The sequence below is a fragment of the Botryllus schlosseri genome, chromosome 11 (assembly GCF_051294905.1).
Source record: "Botryllus schlosseri isolate E-star chromosome 11, Bs_hap1, whole genome shotgun sequence".
NCBI lineage: Eukaryota > Metazoa > Chordata > Ascidiacea > Stolidobranchia > Styelidae > Botryllus > Botryllus schlosseri.
This window is the reverse complement of record NC_137246.1, coordinates 24013313-24033892: the sequence shown is the minus strand read 5'-3', so window position 1 is coordinate 24033892 and position 20580 is coordinate 24013313. Positions and strand designations below refer to the sequence as shown.

Here is a 20580-nt window from a genome sequence, read left to right as displayed (position 1 = left end):
GGTATTATAAAGGATGTTCTACATCGGCTACACTGGCATCTACCTCGGCCTAGTGCCTGATGTAAGTTCTTTTTTCGATGTTAATCTCGATTTCCCGGCTCATTCTTGCTCTTTCCATTCCTTGTGCGTTCTTTCATCTGGTCTTTTTTGAGCTTTTTTTAGAGCAGCGACGTGAGTGTCTGATCTCAAAGACTACCCCAAATCGTTTCGGCACCTTCCTATCTTTTCATTGTATCGCAGTCTTTCTGGTGTTTTGAACTGATGAAAATATTAGTAAACTGATATTGAAACCTCCGACGCGGAATGGATGACGGGCCGCCTGCGTACCAGGCGCTTATCGTCACCACCACTCAACTGAAATAAAAGCATCCCATATTGTCGTTATCAAACTTTAATGAATGAAAAACTTCAAGGGTTATATGTTATATCTCAGGACAGCCGGACAGGCAAATCTATAGCTACGCCTTTATATTATTGTGCTCGGAATTATGAAGAAAATTTTTAATCCCGTGACGAAACATGTGACTTGGCAACTCAAGCGTACCAAAGCAGCTATGGGCTTGCAGTTTCTGACTTTTGATTGATACTGCTTCGGCAATGGCGACCGTTAGTTTATTACGTTTACAATCTAGCTTTCTCACGCAGACTGTTATCAATGAGTATTGTTTTATGGACTTTTTTACAACGAAATAGTATTTCTTCATGCAACTTCACGTGACTATCGAGTTATTGATACGGATTTTGCTATCATTCTATTGTTGTGTTTGTGTCAGTGTAAACCTGAATAATCTGTGTTGATCATGGATTTTGGAAAGTTACCCAAAATCAAGGATGTTGAAAAAGAGGGCATGCTGGGGAAAGTGTTTGGGGTATCCGGACCAGGTAGATAAAACATGCTAACCCGTCCAGAAAATACTCCCTTGATATAACGTATCACTTCTAATTTCAGTTGTGATTGCCCAAAACATGTCCGGATCTGCTATGTACGAACTGGTGCGAGTCGGTTGGTCGGAACTGGTTGGTGAAATTATTCGACTGGACGGTGATAGAGCCACAATTCAAGTCTACGAGGACACATGTATGCCATTATATTTGTACATATGTCACTTTGATTCTTGTATCATGTAAAATTTGAATTCCAAATTTGAAATTTTTGCTATACCGGCCGTACTTAATATATATTCTTTTAGCTGGTGTCACTGTGGGCGATCCTGTACTAAGAACTGGAAAACCATTATCCGTCGAACTTGGCCCTGGGATTCTAGGTATATTTGATGCCTTTGTATGAATATTTTGCAACGTTGATCACAAGTTTCCGTTGAAGGTAATATTTACGACGGTATTCAACGGCCGCTAAGAGATATCAAAGACCTCACAAATTCTATATACATCCCGCGTGGCGTTAACGCAACTGCGCTTGATCGTAAACATAAATGGGAATTTATACCTGTTAAAGGAATACAGGTAAAATCATACTTAATTGCTCAGTCGATATTGACAATATATTATATTGCATTGTGTTTTATTAGTCGAGAATTCTGCGTTTAGTAACTGATTTCCTCGTTCAGGTTGGGAGCCACATAACAGGTGGTGATATTTATGGTACAGTTGTTGAAAATTCTCTTTTGCAACAACGAATCATGTTACCGCCAAAAGCGCACGGACGCATAAGTTACATCGCCGAACCTGGAGATTACGACGTCAATGTAAGGATGTTATACACAATTCCACCCTCTTTTCCAAATCAAACACTAACAAAATTTGGCAGGACATAGTTCTTGAAGTCGACTTTGACGGGACTACAAGCAAATACACCATGATGCAAATTTGGCCTGTGCGACAGCCACGACCTGTCACCGAGAAACTACCAGCCAATCATCCTCTTTTAACTGGTCAAAGAGTGCTTGACGCATTATTTCCGTAAGTGCTGCGCCTGTCTTTTGTTGTGAAATTCATCCTTGGGATAATATTCTAATCGCACATTTCGTCAGCATTGACATATAACTGGGGTGTATGGCTTGGACATTTAGTTAGAAATTTGTCCCATTATTCTTATGTCAGTGTGTTCTTAATACTGGCACCCAGATGTTGATGGTATGTGACTGTCAGGGTTGTAACCAAGTCACAAAGTTACGAGTCACAAGTCAATCTCACTTTTATAGTTTTGACTCAAGTCGAGTGATTTTCAATTCACCACCGAGTCAACTCCGAATCCAAGTCAGCGAGCAGAGGGTCAAGTCCGAGTCATGGTATTATGACTCGAGTCCGAGTCCAAATCATTGTGTTGACTGCTCAGTTTCCAGTTTAATTTTTGTTGAACCTACTTTTTATAGCTCTGTTTGGTGATATCGAATGGTTCGCATTTATAATATACTGATTTTCCTCACTTTTAGCAGTTTCTGGTCGCATTTTCAAGTACCAGTACCAATGAATGAAATGTTGGTCTTGGCCGTCTGAGTCTCAAGTCATATGACTTGGTTCGAGTCATGCGCAATGATTGAGTCATAGTCAAGTCAATACAATTTTAGACTCGAGTCGAGTTATTTCCGTATTTTGAGAAAATGACTGGAGTCAAGTGGAGTCATCAGAAAATCATGACTTGAGTCATTACAACCCTGGTGACTGTCTTCCTATCCAATTAGCCACGATCCCCGTTTGAGTTGTATATGAACTGCACTGACAATTCAGAATGTTTTTCTGAAAACTTCCTCAAGTCAATTCTTGTTGAAGATGTCTTTTATTTATGACTAGTGGGCATTCAGGCAATCTTGATTTAATTATTTGGTAGATATTGTCTCGATAAAGGGGCTCTAATTTCTGTCTTGTTAGGAATTTCTCTGTCTTCCAACTGACCAGCATCTTCACTAGAATATCTACTGATATTGGTAGTTTCTGTATTATCCATCATCGAGCAATACCATACCAGCAAGCGAATTTTTGTCCCATTGATAGTAGCATTAACGTATTCTTGTCTTTGCTTTCAGATGTGTTCAAGGTGGTACAACCGCCATTCCCGGTGCTTTTGGTTGTGGTAAGACTGTCATATCTCAGTCACTGTCAAAGTTTTCAAACAGCGATGTTATTGTGTATGTCGGATGCGGGGAACGTGGTAATGAGATGTCTGAAGTATTGCGTGATTTCCCTGAGGTATGTCAGATCGATGCATTGTTGAACGTGGTGTTTCAAACGAAATCAGACATGACGGTACCTAGCCGAACTGTACAGTGTACACCAGTGATACTATGCAGGAACTTGCTAATCCATCCTGGTCGACTAATCAGGTCATGCGTATACCCAATTACCCATACGTGGTCTTGGTCATTCTTAATTGAGACTTGTCATGTTCATCGGTCAGGCAAAAGTAAATTCATGCCGGTAATGAAATTTTGAACAACAGGCTACTACGCTGGTTAGAATCGTGAAATTTGTAGTCTAGCACAGTCAATTGCGATGTGGAAAAATGACAATGCTTGAAGAAGCCCAGCATTTTTTCGGCATCTTGAAAGTGATTTGGCCCTAGAAGTCACTGTGATGAAAGAACTAGTTGGCTCTATGCTGTTGTGGTTGGTATTGTTTACTGATAAGGTAATGGATAAGTTAACAAGGCTACGTTGTACCTGCAAGGTTTTCAAATTATCCTCTAAAGACTTGTGTTGACAGTTTCTACTATATTGTGGTTGGAGTACTTCTTATAGACTATGGAAAAAAGTAATTCGATTCCTCAAATGTCATCTTCTGAACACGACTATAGTTTACTTTCCGCGATTGAGTATGCCGAAGCGAAATATTGTTCGAGATCAGGTTTTCTATTGAAGTGATTTGATACTGAACGAACGGATGTTTTCGTCATACTATGACTCTTCTGCTGGCCTTTTCAGCACCAAATGAGTGAAACACACTGGTGTGTTTTTGGCGTACTATTGATATTGTAATATTCTGCTCTTGCTGTCTCCATTGGAAATAAGTGATAGACATGTAAATGCTGTCAAAATTATATTCGTGATATACGATTGTTGGTGCAGTGTTACTTGTAATCAGCAGTCACATTTGAAAATGAGTCAATTGCGAGATCTGCCTCTGCAACAATTTTTCATGTTCTTTGCAATGTAAGCGGTTTGGTGTGTGAGCGTTGGCCAGCTATCTACTCGCACCGGTGGCACAGATGTGGTTACCGGCATACGACATCGGTGTATATCGGTTTATTGATTATACCCGACAAACGACTATTCTTTCCTGTCGGCCATATTGACTTTTATTGAAATCACGCATGCTTCGATTATTATGCAACTTTCACATGTTGTCACACAGCTAACCGTCGAAGTCAATGGAAAAACCGAATCTATCATGAAAAGAACTACACTTGTGGCAAACACCTCAAATATGCCTGTCGCTGCTAGAGAATCATCCATTTACACTGGTTCGTCACCCTTGCCTTTTTTGCCTTGCATATTCTACCTTTACTCGGCGTCATTTCAGGTATCACACTGTCTGAATACTTCAGAGATATGGGATATAATGTCGCTATGATGGCTGATTCCACGTCTAGGTATGTTTGTAACACGACTTTTACTTTCTGTCATGTTTGGTGATACGACTGTTGACATACAGAGTTCTTTTGAAATCTCTGCTAGTGGCTGACGATTACAACGTTTACCCCTGATCGGACTGAAACAACTAGAAAATTTTCAGCTATTCCAAATTAGATTAAAATTAAAATTATACATACATAGTTATTTCCAAGTTTGATTAAAATTAGAAGTAAAGCTATGCATTTTTTTCAAGATAAGATTAGCATGAGAATAGCAAATGTCTGTACAGCCAGCTTGGCCCGTTTCACACTCAACAGTTCTCCTGTGGCATTTACAGGAAAATCAGAAATTATATTAGAAATAAAATTAAAGCGTGGAAACATTTCACAAATAAGATTACAATTGTAGGAGAGAAAGGTTTCACAAATTTGATCAGAATTAAATTACTGGCATTTCGCTCTAATTAGTTTAATTAGACAACTAGACCGGGATTATCTTTTTGTCCAAGTCCGCCCCTGACGAGTGTCAGCCGAAAATATTCGGGTTTAATACAACATGAATATATCGATCGATTTTGTAATCCTTTGTCACTTTCAAGGTGGGCCGAAGCGCTTCGTGAAATCTCCGGTCGTTTGGCGGAGATGCCTGCCGACTCTGGCTATCCAGCTTATCTCGGCGCTCGTTTGGCGTCTTTCTACGAGAGGGCGGGTCGCGTTAAATGCATCGGAAACCCGGAGCGAGAAGGCAGCGTTTCGATTGTTGGAGCGTGAGTTTTGTGCTCCGTTTTTTTATGTTTTGCTCACAATCGCGACTATGCACCTGAACGTGTCGACAATTTTCATCGTGCATTCAATGACTTTAATGTCTTCTATTCTTTTGTGCACTCTGGTTGATTGAGCACTATTGGTTCATCTATGCAGCCGTAAACAGCTATTTTGATTTTGTGATCGTGAAAAGTTCGAAGTGCTTTGTTACTGACCCTCTCTGGGTGTGACAGCAGTCATGTGAACTATGAATTAGTAACAAACACGAAACTCTACTGTAGTGACACTCCGAGTAATCCCAAAATCTAACATTTGCCCTGTCCGTCTGAGAAACATGAAGCGGGACATATCACTGATGATCAGTGCGATGTAGGCCTACTGGGACCTTGTGAATCGATAAGCGTATTGACTGTGAAATGCATGCATATCATATATATCATATCGGTCTGAGCATGTATACATAAATATATGCTGGTAAAAGTAATTTTGTCCTATTTATAGACATTTTCGATCAACTTTTCTCGAACATAATGCATCAAATTTGAATGTGGCTTGCGCTACATACCACGTAAAGCCTATGTTTCTAGATGAAACAAAAAAAAACATGTAGAGAACCCTTTTGCTCTAAATCTGAATAATCTTTTTTTCCTTCAGAGTCTCACCTCCTGGCGGTGATTTCTCCGATCCTGTCACATCGGCAACACTCGGTATCGTCCAAGTGTTTTGGGGGCTCGATAAGAAACTCGCCCAACGCAAGCACTTTCCCTCAGTCAACTGGCTGATCAGCTACTCTAAATACACCAGGTGCGCTCGTTTGAACGATTATAATAATAGGCGAGTCTCGATTGTAAAGCGTTCGGATTTTTCAGGGCTCTGGAAGAATTCTACGAGAAGAATTTCCCGGACTTTGTGCAGCTGCGTATGAAAGTGAAGAAGATTCTGCAGGAGGAGGAAGACTTGTCTGAAATTGTCCAGCTTGTCGGGAAGGTTTGATTTATCGTTTTTGTACTCATGGAAAAATGTATTTTCTTTTGGGGCGTTGTAGTTGTTTCTGTCGAATATCGATTCAGCTCAATTGGCATTTGTGCAAACCCGTGGGGAGGTAGCATTCGACTCTCACACGCAAGGATCACAGATTTGAAGAATTGCAATTTTCCCCATTCAATGAACAGCTCTCATGTTACAACCCTGATTTCACTTTATCTGAACAATTGGGATCGGACCCATATAGCCATTGTCATTTTGCCAGCTACATGAACTTGTTGATGCACGTCGTTAACTACTGGTCAAGTGCATTATACGATAGATATCAAATATATTGCCTTCTTTTTCAGAGCTCTCTTGCCGAGACCGATAAAATCACGCTGGAAGTCGCGAAACTCCTCAAGGACGATTTCCTTCAGCAAAACGGATTTTCCGCCTACGACAGGTACGGGTGCAGAGCTGGCAAAGTAGCCTACTCAGCTGCTATTCCAGAAGAAGTTGGAAGTATTGCTCTAAATTTATACTCAATTATAAGTCGAAGTAGCAACATCCAAACCTGTCCAAACTACTTCAAGCGAAAGCAGATTTTTGAAAACTTGTATTTTCGAAATGTAGATTTGGTGGAGAGGTCGCATATTTTTAGCAGTTAATCGAAGGCGTCTACGTTAGGACTTTCAACGTGCGTCTCTGTGACTAACGTAAAATAACTGATGGCCCTGCGAAGACGTGTCATTTTCAAAAATACCTTCAGTGTTTGTGATACGGGATCCTTCTAGCCCGGTTGCTATGATAATTTCACTTGTGAATGTCATGCAAAGATATTACCAAACTACTTTGTACTACACAAAATCCAAAATGCAAAAAGTTAGTTAATATATTAATGTAAATATGTAACTACTTGAGTACCTAGTGAGAGTATCAACTGTTTTGCCGAAAACCAACTATATAGTAGAAGCTAGGGATGGTGTGAATGCGAGGTTCGCGTTCTGTGTGTGAACCTCGGAAAATTAGAGGTTCACGTTCACAAACGAACCTTGGTAGGCTCTGCACTGTGAACCTTTTTCATATATTACAATTTTCTCTTCAGTATACAATTGAATGACGAGTGTCAGCCGAAAATATTCGGGTTCATTTCAATATGAATATACCATTCAATTGTATACTGAAGTTCTGTACCTCCAAGAAGCTCTTCAAATTTTCGCTCCATAATAACATCTTTGGTTGAAATATATTTCGATTTCAACTGCCGGCCACTCTATGCATGGCGCAGGCTGCATAAAAATCAACACTAAACGAGCATGCACCTAGACAATCTCAAAAATTTTACTTGATTTGTTACAAAAGTTTGCTCGAAATATCCAGCTTTCCGTTTGTCACTCTCTGCTGTGAGCTTGACCCGCAATCACACAACATCAAGAGTGAAATACACTACATGTAGGTAGTCAGCGAATGATGTTTATTCAACCAGTCAATGAAATTGATATCGTTGTTTGATGTAAAAAATGTAGCCGGCGTACTGGGTCAATCATGATTTCATATGTTTATTGTATCATAAAAACCAAATCCGTGCGATTGGGGTGTTGGCTACTGTTGTATAACTTGTTTAAGGGCTAATATCGGTGGCAAGTATACAGAAACCCGTTTTACAGTCTGCCAATATCAACGTAGCAATACATAGACGCCGAATACAATGTTCGGTCTGGCCTAGACCGTTAATGTATAAGCTTACATTCCCTTGCAAGTCCTCGTCGAAATTGCTGGCAAAGATACGGAAGATATTGATATTATGGGATTTTTATATCATTTGATTGCCCCAGTTGATACATTTGGCGACGTTTAAAACGTCAATATGTACTTCAGCATTGCGGTATTATGTGGCCCGAATCGTCGCTACGTGTACATTAATACAGGCTATTACTTCACTGAAATGTAGGGTTGGAATTAGCAATATGACGTCACGTGACATCATGAGGTTCACGTTCGCGTTCACATAGAACCTTTCAAAAAGGTTCGCGTTCACACGAACCTGAACCTTATAGAGGTTCACATCATCCCTAGTAGAAGCAGTCTAAAATAGTAACAATTCCAGTAAGTAATGCGTAGTGTGTGTCTTATGTCGCTTTTTCCAATTACGTCTGGCCAGAATTTCAAATTTTACTGTCAACAACACCATGAAATTGTCAAGTTGTACACAAAAACGATCCAAAACAAATTTGGCGCCATTCCAACCAGTAGAAACAAAGTTAGTTTAGTTTTTCAATAGTTATTCTGGGATACGAGCAACCGAAGTTTACAGCCTCCCACAGTGTAAAATAGCATCGAAACTATAATTCTTGTTGATAAGTTCACTGTTACTGGGAAGGAATACTCGTAAAATACAACCCTCTCGACTCGAATCGTTACAAATCTTTCAATACCTGGGCTTCGTTTCAGATATTGCCCGTTCTACAAGACCGTCGGCATCATCCGCAACATAATAGCGTTCTACGAAATGTCGCTGCACGCCGTCGAGTCCACGGCGCAGTCCGACAGCAAGATCACGTGGGCCGTGATTCGCGACAGCCTCGGCGACATCATGTACAAGCTGTCGTCGATGAAATTCAAGGACCCGGTCAAAGACGGAGAGGCAGATATCAAGAAGGACTACGAACAGCTTCACGACGATATGCAGACCGCATTCAGAAACCTGGAAGATTAAACTCGCCCCTGCTTGGAATAGGGAATATAATGCCATTGCGTATTGTCGAGTATGGTTGTTGTGTATTGGGATTCAGTACAAGATGGGATTGGGAACCGTATCTTCTTCAAGACATTTTAACGAGGTATTTATTACCTGGTTTGAAATCGCTAGTAATCTTCCAAGTCTATCTCTAATACATCTTCTTTGACTTCGGGACTATATTCATAGCAGTGTAATATATTACGTTGAAGACGTTTTGTGAGCCCTTCATCAATAGTTGACGGCACAATAAAAAGCATATAAACTAACGAGAATGAAGTTGACAGAGCATGATGTGGCTATGCAGATTACAAAAGAATGCTAGGCTAAGTTAACTGTACCTGTAACTATGCGGTGGTCATAAAGAAAACAAATTGGTTTTCATTTTAATCATTGTTTATATACTTCTTATTGTGCTCTTGATAAGGGACACGGATGTTTAATTTGATACATTATACTACAATGAATGTAGTACAAAAATCAATATTAAAGTTTAGTACCAGTCACTTATTCAAACATCTGCTTTTGTGTCGTATCATGACTATGGTGCAAATCTGACATGTTATACCTCGTTCACCCTCCTTACCTTATAATGAGTGCTGGTCCCGATTCCTATTTCATTGTAGTACCGCGTGCAATAACTCGATGTAATGATATCGTCCTGTTGAACTAAGTTATCATGTGGTGTGCGGTAACAGCACAGCTTGCTGAGCTGATACGGATATCGTTATTGAATTCCAGTGAATTGATCATCACACTTGGTATTCTATGGGTTTCTGATTATTGTGTCGGTTCGTGGGATCATGCTTAGTCAATTTTACTTGTCCTGTGTGACACCATCGTTAACGTGTGGCATTTTTGTTTCTCAAGTTGGTATTTTGCATTCGTCCGTGTAGTTTGTTGTTCCTGATATTGTCCAGAATCTTTATTATGTGCTAGTGACGACAATAAATATTATAAAGTGTAACGAACATCTGTGCTGTCCATTTTTGTTTTGTAGAAAGGGTTTTAGAGGGGTGTGCCCAGATAGTTTGTTCTGCTTACTGTCAGCAATACTGGCAATGTGTCGAATGTTGTGAAGTCGAAGTGGAATTCACATCCCTTATTGCAGCGATGGGCCCAATGCGGACATATCGTACTGGTTATGTGATTTATATTGAAAATTTATTATATTGAGACTTGAGATTATTTGCCAGGCATGTACAAACTTCCAACCCAATTAGTTCACGGTCAACCAGCTACTGGTTTTTTGAGTAGTTGCAGTGTGGAGTTTGAAAAGTGGGTGTGGGTACCATAGTACTGATTGTGTATTTAAAAAAAGTTACTTGGGGAATTACTGGAAAACTTTTCCTTGTGCCGATAGCAAACGGTATCTATAAACGTATGACCTTAGTAGCTTCCACAGCGCAAACCCTATTTAACGCCTACTTGTAAATGAACATGAACATATCTTTATTAGTTACGCGGAGCTCTGCTCCTTCATCAGGTGTTAAAGTAAAAGAAAACTTGTTGTTTGCCATGATACCTGTGTTTTGTTGTGTGATGTTCTTGCAGCCATTGCTAGCTCACAATCATTACTATTGCCAGGGGTGGGTTTGGGGTTCGGAATCACTCTCATTGCAGACTTGAAATCCCGTTCTGTACAGATGTTCATGTGGGAAGCCGATTCCGATGAAAAAAAAAATTAATGAGTTGCTGCGTAATCAAATCTACTTAGTTGCCAATTTTTAATGGTCGTTAGTTCTAGTTGCGAGCTTTGAAAAGTAAGTAGGCTAGTTCTATTTCTTGTTGCGAGCTCTGAAACGTGATTAGTTCTAGTTTCACATTTTGAAAATCAAGTAGTTTGCACAAGTCTGATGGATGTGGTGTTGTGTGTGACGTGGTGCAAACTGTATACATGTGCAGAAAGTAGCGTCTGGTGTAATAGTCAGGTATAGGTAATTGGCATCTCCAACCCTGTCTCGGCTATACCTCTGGCAGTAGATAGCCATTGAAGCATCTGCTCTTCTTGCATGACAATACATTAATACACCAAGGCTGCAGTAAAATGTAGAAAACATGATGTAATCTCTGAAATCAGTGCGAAGCAGGGGAAATACCGTACTTCTAGATGCCAGTTAAGAATGTAACAAGTGTGGAAATATCTAAAAATCATAGGAAATGCAGCATTCTCGCATCGAATAGGTCTGGGTAATTAATTTCCAGATTCATTCAATCATCGAAAACTAAAAGAATTGACATAAATACATTACGATTCTGCAACATCATCAATTTCTAACTGAGGCATGATAAATCAGAAAAAAAAGTATAGAAGCAGAAAATAATAAAGATAGGCCTACTTGATATGAAATAAATACTGTCCATATAAATGCTAGTAATACCGAATCAACTTGATGAGTAATCTCGGTGGAAGAATGATATCATTTGCATAACACGATGGCGTTGGTGACTGCGGGGGCTGATTTGCTCCTGGACTTCACACGGTTTTCTAGAAGCCTGTTTGTAGTCGTCACGAATGGAACTGGGAGTAATAAATTTGAGTGGGGATCTTCTGCAAAAAGTGACGTCTTAGGTCTGACTCTCTGATTCCCGGGTTTTATATATGGCAGCGTTTCGTTGGTGGCTGAAAATCCCAGTCTGCTCGAAGGTTTGCTCACTGGATCTTGATCGTTCATAAGAGCACTCTCGATTCGGTTCTGAAACGACAGAAATACTTCGTTTCGAGCTGCCATTATATCAATAATTTCCGGCTGTAGTTCTTCATATAGTCTCGTGTCTGAAGTGAAATCCAACGGAGATGGCAGCGGCCTTGATGGCAAATCTACCGAACTACGCAACGAAAACGAAGTCCGAGATCTTGCTGGCAATGATGTTTGGGCTTTTGATTTGCTTCGTGAAACCTTAGGCATGGGGGTTGATAAGCATCTTCCCGCATTTCCTCTTGTGTACTTTCCTACTTCAATTGTCATGGGATAGTTTGTCCATTTTCCTGATGGCGTTCGCGGGCAGAAAGATCTATGAAGCGGTATTTTGTAGCTATTCTGGTCTTTCACGGGGAAGTTCTCTTTGCCGGAGAACCCAGCATTTAATGAATGCATTTGATATTGTCGAACGTTATGTTGGTGGTAATATTGATCCTCATCTCCCTTTCCCATTCTTATAGCGTGACCTCGGTATAGCATACGTGGTATGGCAGGTCTCCGACTTTGAGAAGGGACTGTGTACACTCCGTATCCGGGATAAAGCCCAGTCCTGTTTTGGGCGGTGGCAATATTCACGTTCATATTGCCACCGCTTTCGACTTAGTTATCAACAATAAACTACTGATGTACAGATAAACAAAGCACGCATTTCTGTTGAAAGTCTCGCGAATTCATGACACCTTGCTGCAAAATGAGCGAGGTCTACTGCTCTTGCTCCATACCATACTGTTTTCCAGCATCAAGCGTACCCTCGCGTATCCCTGACTACGTATCTCTTGAATGTGCATTCGAGCGTAAATAATCGCACTGTGCTGCATTCGTCGATTCGCGGAGATTTGATGCGGCAACCTGCAATGCGCCAGAATTCTAACAGATCCTACTCTAGAAATCCTAATCAACGGAATGGAACAGAACTACGACAAAGGACATACAAATGTCTTGCTATATTCTGTGTCTGGCCTAGATCTACACATTAATAGTTTACTGTGTTGCACTAATAAGCTGTTGATGTGTGACCAGAACAAAGTAATTTACAGCAGGCGTGATGGATAAAAGCATGTTCTGTTCAATCTTCATTAGCGCAGGGGTGGTTTTGAGCGCTCGCGCGGTAATTTTCCAAATAAGTTATATTATCAAGCTGAAATGCTCACCTAATTCGTGAACTTGCAAGGTCAACCAAAAATTTGTTTCGCCTGAGCACGAATACTTGGGATGTTGTAAGGACGTAAGGACGTAGTTTATTTTTGTCCTTGCTGTTTTTTGCGGCATATACACCAGAGTTGGATCAATTACATTATTTCAGTTCAATTACAATTACAATTACAATTACTTTCATGCATGTTTCAATTACATTACAATTACAATTACTCCATGCTAAAAATATCAAATTACAATTACAATTACAATTACTCCTTGCATGCTTCAATTACATTACAATTACAATTACAATTACTCCTTGCATGCTTCAATTACATTACAATTACAATTACAATTGCTGCTGTTGAACATGTAATTAAATAATCATAAATTCAACCGTGCTCCTTGACAACCGTAGCGTCGTAATTAACAACAATTCAAGTATTCATGTTTCATTCATGATGCGCAAATACCCGTTAATTAATAAAAAGAAAAAACGTTTTCGAACTATTCCAGTATGCAGTATGTCGTTGAAAAAAGTATTATAATATATGCATATGCACGTGTTGGATTTGCGTATATAGTATATAATTAAAGAAATATTATTATTTTTATCGAGGGACATTGGAATTAGGATGAGGAGTAAAAACAAAACCGTGCTTTGTCAGATAAGACGTTATATAATATCCAGTGGTCTGGTTAGTTAGCCAGACGAAGTAACGATGCAGCATCGTGATCTGAAATCGTATTGTAGATTGCCAACCCACGGATAGATGCGCAAGATGTGAGTCACGGATGAATGCACCGACAAACGTAATGCAGAGCCGGCTAAAAGCAGCAAACTTTGTAGTCCTAGAGCTGGCGATCCAAATTTGATGCATCTGGTCTTTATCGTAAGCTATTGATGCACTAATTCCGAAAATTAAAATTAAAATCTCGTCAGGGCAATGTAACTGCTCCAAAATAACCGTTTAAGGCCGACTGTTCTGAAAAGTGAGAGCGCCGCAGCAGCATGACCACAACAATGACCAATTACGCCCAGCGATTGTTCAGAACAATGCCGATTCCCAGACTTTCACGACTATTTTGGGATGGTACCATTGCCTGGAAATATACTTTTATTGCGGAATCAGTGCGGTTAGGACCATACATATCAAATTTCGACGCTTGGATCGCCAGCAATTGGACTATCAATTCTGCTGCTTTTAGCCGGCTCAGCAGTTCGCTTTTCGGCGTATTCAATCGTGAGTCACGTGTTGCGAATCCATCCGTTGGTTAGTAATCTAATAATTGTATACAATGGCAGCCGAGGCCAGCATAGCGGTAAAAATAAAAAAAACTCCGCCTGCAAGGGCGCAGTCAAGGGCTTCCGCGAATGGATCCATCAAATTCCTTGTCGACATTTAAAGAGAATGCATTATAAGTCAATTATTTTATGTTGTGCTTGTCAGGTCTCAATAGCAATTTAATGTAATTGAAATTGTAATTGAGCAAAATTTTTGTCAAATTACAATTACAATTACAATTACACAAAATAAAAATGCTTCAATTACAATTACATTGAAAAATGTAATTAATTACATTCAATTACAATTACAAATTACAATTGATCCAACTCTGATATACACCGACTCATGATACACATACACACGATCTGCGCATATGCAAACCATGAGTGCATGATGTGCAATTGTGCATATGCCGCTGGACAAGGAAGATATAGCCTTTACGGCTTTCTAAGTCACGCGCACCACCCCTCCATGCTATCCCAGTAATGCATGAGCGCCAAGCAGGGAAGCCATGGATACCAGTGTTACTAATCAGGTCTTTGGTCTGACCCGGCCGGGAATCGAACCCACGACCTACCGATCAAGAAGCCGGACGCTTAACCATTACGCTATCTTGTCGGTTGTAGACTGATGAAACAGTTCCGACACATTTTCGTAATCGAGTGAAGGGAAAGGGTCCATGAATTCCCCACATTTTATGTAAATGTTTGTCAATTTTTCATAAAGTTAAAGGTCAACTGCATCTTCATGACAACTTTGCGGAATCATGTTCAGAATTTTTTTTCATAACGAAATTACCGACTTTCCGTGTTTCAACTCAATCGGAAATTGCCGTAATTTTGACTGAAAGTTCCAATATTGGCATGTTTACAGAAAAAGCAGAATGTGCATTGTGACGTCAAGTGAGTGACACATATTATCAACACCGGTCACGGCGGTCACAGCGGCTGTTTGTGTTCTCGCAGTTTTTATTCTAGTCAGTTATGGTCGAGGTTTCCATTGTAACGGATTTGCCAAGTGATATTGAGACTGAGTCCGAGTACTCGGATGTCGAATGTAAGTATCATTTTTGCACGTACTTACAAAATTACCGTTTAAATGCCGGATTGGTTCAGGTGTTGATGCGCTCGATCCCACGCCAGTGGAACCCCTTGCAGCTTCATATGATGGGTCATGATTAGGGCTGGGCAAAATCGAGTACCTGAGTGATTCGATTCTGAATCACGTAATATGCTTCGAGTCGAGTCGAGTAATCGAGTATCACTCATTATGACGTCATAACATTATGTAATAGTCAAAGTTGAATTACGTACCTTTTATGCCACAACAAAGAATATAGTGCCTATTATCTATCTCATAAATGATACTTTGGTAATTTTTGACCAAACCGAATTCATTTTACTTGGTGACAATGTTGTGGGATAATCATAACTTTCGGAAATGTGCTACGTCCAGTAACCTTCGTAGCTTTGTACTAGATGTTTCGTATGCTACGATACCGCCAATCAATGTTCCAAGGCTTCAACAGTGAAAATTTGTATCAAAACTATAATTCTGGTTGATAAATTATCTTTCAGTGACGAGGAGCGCAGAATTTCAGTACTCGAAAAAGTCGTCTTTTACTACTCGACTCGAATCATTAACATTTATGCTCGATTCAGATTCGAGTACTCGAATCATTGTGCCCAGCCCTAGTCATGATCAGCCTAGCTTGCTCAGCGCATGCCACTCGTCGAGACTACATGAAATACAGTTGTATATATAGTCTGTAGTGTAATAGCTCGTTTCAGTCATGTATCTTGATATCAGATATCTTGATAAGTTTTTGCTGTAAGGAGGTTCCGAGAGTTACTGACAGAATTAAAGTGTATCACAGAATTGCCAGGATGCAATTCTGTGTGTCTGGACGTTGACGTATTGCAGATGTCCTACTATGGATATCAACAGGAATATGGCCGCAGAATAATAACATCGAGTTCAATGCATGAATGGGATGAGTCTCTGATTCGGTTGCCAAATACTTTTCTCGCACTAATACACTTGTTTTCACTTTTCAGGAGGTTGAAACATACTGCCTACAGAAATTGTGTTCGCTGGGTATGGTGATTCTGTGGCAAAAACCAGCGGAAAATCCTGCCTGCATGCGTCGTTACTGCTGTCCGAACAAAATTTACGTCAAATTCTTACAAAGGATTCCAGTTCAGTAACGCCACATTGTGAATGTACAGTTGTATTCCAAACAATAAACGCATATAACTCATCGACCAAAATAACTACTGTGTCAGGCAGAAAAGCATATCGGGTTTTATGTCGGTCGGGCAATAGATTCCTCTCTGCTAATTTTGATTATGCTGCTAGTCAGAGGAGGTGGAACGGTCTCAGCACAATCGCTCAACTCAACAGTTTCTGGTCCAGTTCTGATGAGTGCTTGAACTTCTTCGACAAGCTCATTGCAGTAATCTAGAACAGGCATAATAATATGACGAAATATTATGATGCGGTCAGATTGACGGCAGTTACCAAATGTTGAATTTTCAAGTATCTTGAGGACCGTACATTCCCCATTTTTGTACTTCGGGTATTTGACCGCGGTGCTCCTTCTTTCTACATTTTCTTATTTTTCGAGCAATTTTCATTAAAATGCAGGATTGCCAACTGCATCCTACAAAAAATGCATAATTGATGAGGCTAGTAATTATGCCAAAATCTGATATAGGTTGTTTTGAATAGCCGAGACACTTCAAGGTACCTACCTGGCTTTTTGACTGGGCAGATTTATGTACCTTGAATTTTTTTATTCGCGAATAGTATCACTAGATTTGTTGCGTTTAGTATCCTGCCCTTCCCGATAAATAAAAATGAAAAAAAAAAACAGACCTAATTTACAGAATTGAGTCTAACCATAGTGACCTATGGTCTAACACTATTCCTGTTATCGCTTGAGCCTTAAGGTCATTGGGATGATATGCTTCAGTCTAGTGATGTGCAGCCCGCGGAACCCGAATTTCGGCGACAGCCATCACTGAGCCAGGACACACCAAGATAGCCTATATAAATTGTCGAAAACATGCTCGCTGGGAATTGCCGTCTATGAAACCTTGGCCCAAAACTTAATTTTGGCCGAAGCCTACCATATTGGTATGTTCAATTGTTCATTTGGGCTCTTCAAAAATGACTTTTTTTTCTCAAATCGTACTGGATACTTGATAAAGTTGTTAGGTTACCTAATTTAAGCCTACACACAAAATTTGGTTCAATTCCAGCCAGTAACCGCTTTGCTACAGAAGAAAGTTTCTATTTATTATATAAAAATAAATAATAAAAAATTTGAAAATTTTCTGTTCACCCCATGAAAGTGTTAGGCTGGCTAATTTGGATTTGAATAAAATAGTATTTACGGTGACCGATTCTTTGTTTATTTATTATAGTTCTGCTCACCGTAAATACTATTTTATTCAAATCCAAATTTTTCGACGGCAATAACTCCGCTTCCACTGGTTGGAATTGAACCAAATTTGGTGAGCATAGTTTCTATAGACAGCCTAACACTTTCATGGCGTGAACAGAAAATTTTCAAATTTTTTATTATTTATTTTTATATAATAAATAGAAACTTTCGTCTCCTGTAGCAAAGCGGTTACTGGCTAGAATTGAACCAAATTTTGTGTGTAGGCCTAAATTAGGTAACCTAACTATTTTATCAAGTAGCCAGTACGATTTGAGAAAAAAAGTCATTTTTGAAGAGCCCTATTGTTCATGTTCAGGCGTCGAATACTCCTGTCCTTGCAATCTGAGCATCGCGGTACAAATGCGACCCGCAATATATGCCAGTATCAATATTAATATTACTGACCGAATTAATTGGTGAACTTTGAAATGTTTTCGCACTTCGCACAGCTAGAATATGGCATATATGTCAGCGATTTTACTACTAGTAAAATCAATCTTGCGTCCATCGTTACACCTAATCCGACTCTCTAAGATAGGACGACTAAAAACGGTCCTCATCACCCAAGTAGCCCGCGCAATGGTTCGGAAAACCACATGTGGCCCTTTGGCCAAAATGGTTGGCCACCCCTGCATTAGAGATTCTATAGGACAGAATTGCGACGCACGCGTTTTACGTTGCGACAAGGCGTTTAGGCCTAGTCGTCACGGCAGAAGTTCGTGTTCATCTCGTCTCATTCTACTGTGATCCGGTCACCAATCACCACTGGCAATTCGAACGAAAATTGGTTGGCTTTAAAACGCCAGGGCTGAAGTTGAGCAATGAATATATTGTGCAGTACCAGGTAGGCTAGGCTTAATGACGCTTAAAATTTCATAGAATTGTGATGCCGTTATGCAGCCTCGTCTCAATTGCAATATTGTCTTAGGCTATATGCGTTCAAGGGCCATGAAGGTTCAAGGAAGCAGTATAGAGCAGTGGTTCCCAACGTGGGCGATATCGCCCCCCAGCGGGCGATTTGGCGGTCTAGGGGGGCGAAAACGGACGAGGGGGGCGATAGGGGGCGAAAACAACGAAGGGACCGATAGGGTGCGATGGCGCGTTAAAACGGCTACTTTGGAGTCGTGACCGTAACTGCCGCATCCCAAACCTCCCAATTGGGGGTGGGGGCCCGAACTCGAAGGGGGCCCAAAATTATTACGTGAATTAACACAAATTATGGAGTGATTTTTTAGAAATTCATGCAACTTTTTCAGAAAATTTTTGCGCTGGGCGCGATTTAACGATTTATTATATCTTCATTTTGGGGTACCCGTCACCCAACAAAAATACGAATGATTTATGGAAATGGGAGACTTCGGCGTCGGCCATTACTGGGCCACGACGCACCAAGACATATGAAGTTAGAGGCCATGTATCATGCGACTCCGAGAAGTGTGCCAGAACGATCAGCAGCGATAAGACCTTGGCCGAAAAGGAATGCCCTTGTGCTGACCGAAAACTTCGATACATATATGTTTAATTGTTCAAAGGCACCTCAATGGGTGGCGTCGAATATTCCTGTCCTGGCGACCTTAACCCTACAGGACAATAATGCCATCCCGCAAGGAAAAAATTATTTGCCAGTAAAGAAATACCAATTTGAAATCATGTGCGTATTTTAGTTTGGTACGTTTTGACGATTTCCATATCTTCTGACATAGCAGATGAGGTCACGAAAGAGCATCATGTAACGATTTCAATATAGCAACGATTCCGCCCGAAGATGTTTAATTATTATTTAGGCGTCCTACCTTTTCCAACACACACCACACCCAGCTAACGGAAAATCTGATTACGTGAGCAGATAGAGCAGTGGCCGGGAACCTTTTTTGTCCGAAGAGCCATATTGGCCTTATTTTTTCCATTTTACCTCCCCAAGAGCCATACATGTCAATCAGCTGTTACGTCACAATGGAAAAGTCCTGACGTCATGGTAGCACCAATTCGAACTCGACTATACGGCATTCGTCGTGTGCGCCACATTCTCTTTGTAAAAACTCGAACTAATCATGCTGGTTGGCATACTTGAGCATGCCAAACTTGAGTTACGAGATCGTAGGTTCACTGTGATGACCCTTTTAACTGTGAGAACCCATATTATCATATGCGTAGGCGGAGCCAAACATGGTAACTACTGCAATGGCTTACCCACTATAAGCTGTTAACGAAAATTTTGAAACCTTCAATTATTATTGGTATTTTCTATTGATGTTCATGAATGATTAGATTTTGAACATTTTTCTTCCAAATTCACACAATTTGTATTTTATTGTTCGAAAATAAAGCGCGAAACGAGAGGTGAGGCACAGACGGGTCAAGCCACACCATTAATAACGCAATTCATCGTAAATAGCTTAGAATTGATTATGACTGATATTAATCCAATTTAATTGTCGCACTGATTCCGAAAATCTAAATACTGAGCGACTTCTCAATTCTCAAAGTAGTCGGTGGTAACATATAACGTTGCGCTACACGCCTACACACGCCCATTTTATCGCCGGTAGAGCTTCTTGCCAATCAAGAACGGGGATAGCTATGGCGTTGTTTGTAATTCGAGTTTGTAATTGTGAATGTCACGTTCACGGCAGTGCATTTCGCGCCGTAGATCAGGAAGACAATGTGTATTTGAAAACTGCGTTGTCATATTGGTGTCGCAATGTCTGTTATTCTCTTTAATCAATCAACGTATCGCGCAATCCAAGATTTCGAGTCGGGTAGGCCAGATCGAATTTGCGATTGATATTGGTCTCCGGCGCGACAGTAGCTTAAATTTTAGGATTTTGAAGAGTTCGAGCTAGGGTTAGTTCGGATATCAATAATTTTCACTATCCGGATAACGGATATATCCGGATATTTTGGAATTTATCCAACCGGTTAACCGGATAATAACTGCTAAGTGAGATAATCGATTTCATTAGGTCTGCATGTAAAACGGATCGCAAAATCATTACACAGTGTTATTG

The 20580-nt window shown here is 40.3% G+C and overlaps 2 protein-coding genes across 2 annotated transcripts; one reads left to right on the top strand and one right to left on the bottom strand.

Moving 5' to 3' along the window:
• The first annotated feature begins 721 nt into the window (after positions 1-721).
• On the top strand, positions 722-9132 carry LOC145450156 (V-type proton ATPase catalytic subunit A-like). The gene is made up of 14 exons (XM_080328654.1): positions 722-882; positions 950-1078; positions 1191-1265; positions 1325-1464; positions 1569-1706; positions 1769-1920; positions 2985-3147; positions 4309-4417; positions 4477-4546; positions 5128-5295; positions 5948-6097; positions 6163-6280; positions 6628-6722; positions 8711-9132. Exons 1-14 carry the CDS (start codon positions 801-803, stop codon positions 8973-8975), a joined length of 1854 nt encoding a protein of 617 aa, XP_080184780.1. The 5' UTR covers positions 722-800; the 3' UTR covers positions 8976-9132.
• Positions 9133-11081: 1949 nt separating this feature from the next.
• LOC145450155 (uncharacterized) lies at positions 11082-12447 on the bottom strand. The gene has a single exon (XM_080328653.1). It carries the CDS (start codon positions 12278-12280, stop codon positions 11417-11419), a length of 864 nt encoding a protein of 287 aa, XP_080184779.1. The 5' UTR covers positions 12281-12447; the 3' UTR covers positions 11082-11416.
• Between the last annotated feature and the right edge of the window lie 8133 nt (positions 12448-20580).